At 44.9% G+C, this 6,978-nt stretch overlaps 1 protein-coding gene across 2 annotated transcripts in view; it reads left to right on the top strand.

Moving 5' to 3' along the window:
* Window positions 1-6,611, top strand: part of iffo2a (intermediate filament family orphan 2a) — a 43,352-nt gene extending 36,741 nt beyond the window's left edge. The window contains exons 6-9 of one of the 2 annotated variants that reach the window (XM_063208430.1): window positions 1,863-2,046; window positions 3,705-3,803; window positions 4,437-4,579; window positions 5,717-6,611. In XM_063208430.1, the coding sequence (XP_063064500.1) occupies window positions 1,863-2,046; window positions 3,705-3,803; window positions 4,437-4,579; window positions 5,717-6,107 (817 nt within the window). In that variant the 3' untranslated portion in view covers window positions 6,108-6,611. The remainder of the gene's footprint in view (window positions 1-1,862; window positions 2,047-3,704; window positions 3,804-4,436; window positions 4,580-5,716) is intronic. The other variant, XM_063208431.1, reaches the window with a different exon arrangement.
* The last annotated feature ends 367 nt before the right edge of the window (window positions 6,612-6,978 follow it).

Raw genomic sequence — 6,978 nt, 5'->3', positions numbered from 1 at the left:
TTCTCCCATTAAGACATGCCCTTATACATTTTGCTATTACCAGAATGGCAACGATCAAGTTGCAGTGTATTTCTATAGGCCCTGTGTTATGTAAGGGTTAACGTTCGGCGAGAAGGTCGCTACCGTGGAATAGCAGCACGACAGAGAGAATCTTTAGACCCCGACGCGGAGCGGAGGGGTCTTGTTCTCTCTGAAGTGCTGCTATTCCACAAAGCGACCGACTCGCCGAAAGTTAACCCGCTTATTATATGGATATACTTAAATGATTCACACATGGCGGGGACATTTCTTTAGGCCTATTTAATGTTAAGATTGTTGCTGCGCAAAACAAAACAGTGCCGTTGTGGAACACCGCTAGGCAACAGCTAGGTAGTCAGGACAACAGGTGTTGTCTATCACAGCAGCTGATTAGAGTCTTGTTGAAAAGTCGCTTTAGCAGTGAAAAGTCTTGTTGCCATTGACAGCGGTCTGTTATAGACCAACCCGTCCGTTATCGAAAAATAACAGACGTGCGAACGTTGGGGAGCCCCGTTGAAATGAATGGAGCATTCGACTGATGACGTCACAACCATATAATAAGTCATAGTAGTACTATGGTAGTTAACTTTTCATCAGATGATATATGAGTTATTGAATGTCAAAGGAAGGACATGTAGTAAAATCATATTCAGAGGTGCTGTTGATTACAATTAGTACTCAAGGCAGGTTAAATAACTTGTACTAAAGGAAGATTGCTTACTCTGAGAAGTCAAAAAAAAAGAAAGCAGGAAAAGGGTTCTTCTTAACTAACCTGGGACTGACACCTCTGATTATTTTAATTTCATTTCTCTTTATTTCATTGCATTAAAACGTAATGGCCGAGCTGTTTACAGAAGGCCATTTGGATTCCTGTACACTCTCCTTAGGGCATGAAACTTGAGGAAAATAAGAGCAATAAATTCAGTGTTGAATATCACCGCAGTTGTTCCTGCATCTGACCGCAGGTGAATCTGCTCAGTATTGGCCTGTCTGGCCGCACCTCGATATGGGGTCAATGAGTTGGTCAGTGCAAATGTGGAATCTCTCGTGTTGTCATACAGTGCCACCATGTGGTCATCATGGTGAATTGCATGAAAACTTTACAGTGCTTTTTCACTCATTGTTGTCCGCATTCATTTTAGATGGCAGGGTGGCACTTTAAATAAGTTTAGGTGATTCTAAATCATAACTGTTCCATAGCCCGTATTGGTCTATTTGATTGTCTGTGTTTTTCTGTGTTTATACTTTGGTGATCTGTCTTGCTGTCTTCTTCTGTTCTGTCATTCCAATCCTCTCTCTTAAGGACATGTATTCGTTTTGTGTTTGTGTGTCCTCTTATGTCCTTTCTTCCTCTTTCTTTCCTTCCTTCTTTTCCTCTTTTTCCTTTATTTCCTCTCTGTGTGTCTGTGTGTGTCTTCATCTGTCCGTGTGTCTGTGTTTGTTGCTGGGTGTGTCTTTGTGTCTCTGTGTCCGTCTCTTGTGCTTGTCTGTGCGTTTGTGTGTCTGCGTCTTTCTCTCTGTGTTTGTCTGTGCATTTGTGTCTCTACTTCTGTCTCTCTGTGTCTGTGTGTGTGTGTTTCTGTCTCTGTGTCTATGTCTGTGCGTGTCTGTGTTTGTGTCTCTGCGTACGTCTCTCTGTGTCTGTGTCTGTGTGTGTGTTTGTGTCTCTGTGTCTGTCTCTCTGTGTCTGTGTGCGTGCGTTTGTGTCTCTGTCTCTCTCTGTCTGTGTGTGTGTGTTTGTGTCTCTGCGTCTGTGTGTGTGCGTTTGTGTCTCTGCGCCTGTCTCTCTGTGTCTGTGTGTGTCTGTCCCGTCTATGTCCCCGTCTGTCCTTCCTCACATGCAGAAGTGTTTTAGACAATTCCTTTGTCTCCAGGCGGGAGACGTTTGAGTTTGATGACGACTGTGACAGCCTGGCGTGGGAGGAGACAGAGGAGACCCTGCTGCTCTGGGAGGACTTCTGCAACTACAACTCACCCGGCGCTGTCGTCACGGCAACGGGTGCCACCAGTGGAGACGCCACAGAAGGAGTGAGTGATGGGAGGGATAGTAGAGAAAACAGAGTTATTTGTCAAAGTTTTCCTGACTGAAAGCTTCTTTAGCCGTTAAGACACAAAGTTATACGTTTGCTGTTACCAGAATGGCACTGACCAAGTCGTAATGCATTAATAAAGATTCTGTGTTATGTCATAGTAGTGTAGTACAATGATTGTTAACTTTTGGTACATGTACATGTAAGTAAAAGCCTAGAAGCAGTGAGAGAAGGGATAGTGGAGAAACTGAGACACGGATGTATTACATATGAAAGTGAAAGCCCAACTGGGAAACTCCAACTCCCATTGTCTTTGTGACACAGCAATCCACAGCACACAGGTGAACACTGCACAAAATGAAATTGCATTAATGCCTCACTCGTGCAAGGGGACAGCCCCCAATGGTGCCCCAAGGGAGCAGTGTGGCGCCCTAACTGCTTACCCATGACTGCCCATAAAAAAAATATATATATATACATATAACGGGACTGACAGGGTAGACAATGGAGACACAAACAGAAGCAGTGAAAGGTGGGACTTTAGAGGCACTTGTGTGTTTATCAAAGTTTTTCTGACCACTTAAAGAGACAACACTAAAAGAAAACTGAAAGTACCATTCTCCTAGCCAAGAAGCAGTGCGTCATGGGAGGTCAGGCAGCCTTGAGTGTTTTTGAAACTTTTCCTGACCAGAGACCATTTAAAGAGACTTTAAAAGGGAGACATTCGAAGACAGACAAAAAGAGATCTTTAAAGAAACTTCAAGGGTCTCCTAACCAAGCTAACACCATAATGATTTGTTTGACTAAGTTACGACTCCTGTCAATCTGAGGCTGAAAGAGGTATGTGATTAGTGGGTTCAGCAAATGTGCAGCTCATTTAAATATGTGCCAGGGTTTTCCACTCTCTGAAGCTAGGCAGTGTGTGTGTATGTGTAAGATCTACTACATTTGCAGAGGCCGTTTCAAATCCTCAATAGGCCTATGCAAGTGACATACGGCTAATGAAGTCAATGTGCTTGCTGACTCCTTATTTAGCATTATTGGATATATGTGAAGGCATTCTGTGAAAGCACTGCCATATTTCCAGGAGTGCATAATGAAACAGACATAAAAAGCCTACTTTGTATTCTTGAGGACTCCCAGGATGCATCAGTATTCTAAGTGCTTAAAGTAGCTTTATTCTGCCGTCTGAAACAGTGTGTGTTTGCAGGGACGGATCATGACTTCAATGGGCCCCTGGGCCAGACAACAAATAAGGCCCCCTCTCCAGATGTTAGGGACCCTATGTTGTTGGGTGTTTGTCCCCAGAGAAAATGTGAAAATGCAGTTGTTACACACTGCCTGATGAAGGTCTAAGGACCGAAAGCTTGCAAGTCAAGTAAAGCTTCTTTGCACAAAAAAGACCTGAAGTGTTGCGGATTGTCTCCTTTTTATACAGAAATTTCAACTGAATCCTGCACCTTCTAAACAGATGAGCAGTGGCTTATCACAACTTAAAATACAATTTGTAAAAAGTGTGATTATAACGCAACATGATGATGGAAATGAAAGGGCTTGGGCTTCAGGGCCCCCTTGGCTCTTGGGCCCCTGGGACTGGGCCTCGGTAGGCCTGTGTAGCAATCCATCCTTGTGTGCTCTGTTTGCCCTCCTGTCTAGGCATCCAACGATGCCAGTCTGGGCAGCCTGATTGATGAGACGGAGACCCTCATGAAGGACAGAGAGAAGGAGTACCAGGACACCATTGGCCAGATCGAGGTGAGAGCAGGACACAGCTACAGATCTGAGATGGAATGATATGTCTAATGTTTATACCCATATGCATGTGTCTCTATATCCTGTTTATACCCATATGCATGTGTCTCTATATCCTGTTTATACCCATATGCATGTGTCTCTGTATCCTGTTTATACCCATATGCATGTGTCTCTGTTTCCTGTTTATACCCATATGCATGTGTCTCTGGCGGTAGAGTGCTATTGGACCCAGCCCCTGGTACAGGGGGGACCCAATGAGCACCTCAAATAGTAAAACCAATTATGCATGTGTCTCTGTTTCCTGTTTATACTCATATGCATGTGTCTCTGTATCCTGTTTATACCCATATGCATGTGTCTCTGTTTCCTGTTTATACCCATATGCATGTGTCTCTGGCGGTAGAGTGCTATTGGACCCAGCCCCTGGTACAGGGGGGACCCAATGAGCACCTCAAATAGTAAAACCAATTATGCATGTGTCTCTGTTTCCTGTTTATACTCATATGCATGTGTCTCTGTATCCTGTTTATACCCATATGCATGTGTCTCTGTTTCCTGTTTATACCCATATGCATGTGTCTCTGTTTCCTGTTTATACCCATATGCATGTGTCTCTGTTTCCTTCATCCTCAGGAGGAGCTGGCCACGGCCAAGAATGACATGAACCGGCACCTGCATGAGTACATGGAGATGTGCAGCATGAAGAGAGGCCTGGACGTGCAGATGGAGACCTGCAGGAGGCTCATCAAGGGCTCCGGACCCGGGGCCAACGGCAGGTACGTTTAGGAAAAGCCATTTTAGCCTGCCTACACATTCTGTATATGCTGCATTCGGGCTATTGAGATTTGAGGGGTTTTATTCAAATGTGGGTATGTTTAAGCTGAATGAACACATTGTAATGCAAAATGATGGCTTTTAAATGCAACTTATTTGATGTTTGTATGTGTTTCGAACGAAGGCTGCGATATTTAGGCAGAGGGCACCCTTTCCCAAAAAGGGCTTAGGCTAAAATGGGTTAAATAGCCTTAGAAGAATGTTGACAGAATTCCTTAATCCTTACTGAGGATTAAGATGTGTCAGGAAAAACAACATTTGCAGACGTATGCACACAATGCCTCACATGTGAAATGTCATCATTATGACCATAATGGCAGGTGCGTTGTGAAGATACAGGCAGCCTGTAACGTCAGGTGAATCGGGACATTTAAACAACCTTACAAGAATGTTAACACAATGCCTACACATGTGACTTGTCATGTTTGTGAACTGTCTTCTGTGATGTGTGTCTGAAAAGGACATTTAAATAAACATTTAAAGAAGGTTCACACAATATTTCATATCGTAGGAGAAGTTGGATGTAAGGTGGAAATTGGCATGCTTAAAGGTCAATGATTCATGCAAAGGTATGTTTTAGGAGGATTAACATTTTGTAAAGAGTGACATTGCTAGTGCTAAGGATATCAGGTGAACCTTGAGGGTAACATCTTTTTTAAATCATTAAAGCATGTGGCCAATTGGCTGGTGTTAATTCAGAGCCCTGCCTATAACCACAGTGTCATGGCTAATCCCTAATGTGAAGTAGGGCCCATGTGTAGGAATTTTCATTGTGATCCACATGTGAAGGGGTCCTGAAGTTGTGGTACTGTTTTCTAACATCAGTCAGTTTTTTACAAGGAAGAGCGCGACACTGCTTCTTCACCACTTTTTGTGTTTCTTAATGCTTTCGTCAGCACCAAGAAAAATAAAAAGTGGTGAACCGTGAGGAAGCAGTGTCGCGCTCTTCCTTGTAAAAAAACTGACTGATGTACCCTGAATAAGTACCTGCTTAAAAGGAAACCTTTGAGGTGTGCGGGCTCTCTCAAACTATTTTCTACCATGCCAAGTAACATTGTGTCTTGTTGCCGTTGCCACAGGAGCTCCCCCACGTGTAGCTCGGCAGGCAGCAGTGACTCAGGAAACACGGACGACATCCCAGACGAGCTGGACAGGGACACCGAGCGGGACAGCGAGAAGGACGCTGTAGACACCAGTGACGCGCCAGCGGACAAGGATGTAGCGCCGGGGGACACGGGGGACAAAGAGGAAGAGGACGTAGGGGACGGAGAGAGCAGCGGAGTGAGCGAGGGGATGTCTGAGGACGTTCATAAAGAAGACGACGAAGAAGAAGTGCTGGAGGAGGAGGTGGAGGAAGTAGAGGGGAAGATGGAAAATGTGCAGATCGAGACAGATAAAAAGACGGAGACACAGATGGAAAAGGAAGAGGTGAAAGAGAATGGACAGACGGCGGATGAGGACACCAGTTGATGTGTCATGTCAGTCTGTCCAATATCCATGTCATTGCTCCAGAACTCTTGTACCCAAAAGTCCTTCATCTCTATTTTTCTCCACTGGACCACTTGGAGTCATTGTGACTCCTAAGCGCAAGTATTGGTGCTTTATTTGACAAAAAAAAAAAAAGAAAGAAAGAAAGAAAAAATTGCTACTTCTGGGGGGGAATGTATTTGAATCTCCTAAACCCAGAGGAGATGGTGTGGACGTGTACGTGTGTGGCAGGCTCCCTTCCCTTGCAACCCTCGCACTGCCATGGCATGGCTGCACACGCGCGCGCACACACACACACACACACACACACACACACACACACACTTTCTAGCGCTCTACCTCTGTCTCTGTCCCTCTCTTTGTCAAACACACACACACACACACACACACACACACACACACACACACACACACACACACACACACACACACACACACACACTTTCTAGCTCTCTACCTCTGTCTATGTCTCTGTCTCTCTCCTTGTCAAACACACACACACACACACACACACACACACACACACACACACACACACACACACACACACACACACACACACACACCACACACACACACACACACACTTTCTAGCTCTCTACCTCTGTCTGTGTCTCTGTCTCTCTCCTTGTCAAACACACACACACACACACACACACACACACACACACACACACACACACACACACACACACACACACACACACACACACATCTCACCTCAGTGGCTTCCCACAGCTGTCAATGCAATCCATCAGTCACAGCTCACATAAACATGAATGTCTCTCTCACACACATGCAGTAGGTAGCAGCTAGTTCTTGGTCAGTCCAAAGCGGTGTTGCCAGATGGAAA

This window comes from Engraulis encrasicolus, chromosome 10 (assembly GCF_034702125.1).
Source record: "Engraulis encrasicolus isolate BLACKSEA-1 chromosome 10, IST_EnEncr_1.0, whole genome shotgun sequence".
Classification (NCBI taxonomy): Eukaryota; Metazoa; Chordata; class Actinopteri; order Clupeiformes; family Engraulidae; genus Engraulis; species Engraulis encrasicolus.
Note: the sequence above shows the minus strand (reverse complement) of the source record. Positions and strands in the feature narration are given on the sequence as shown.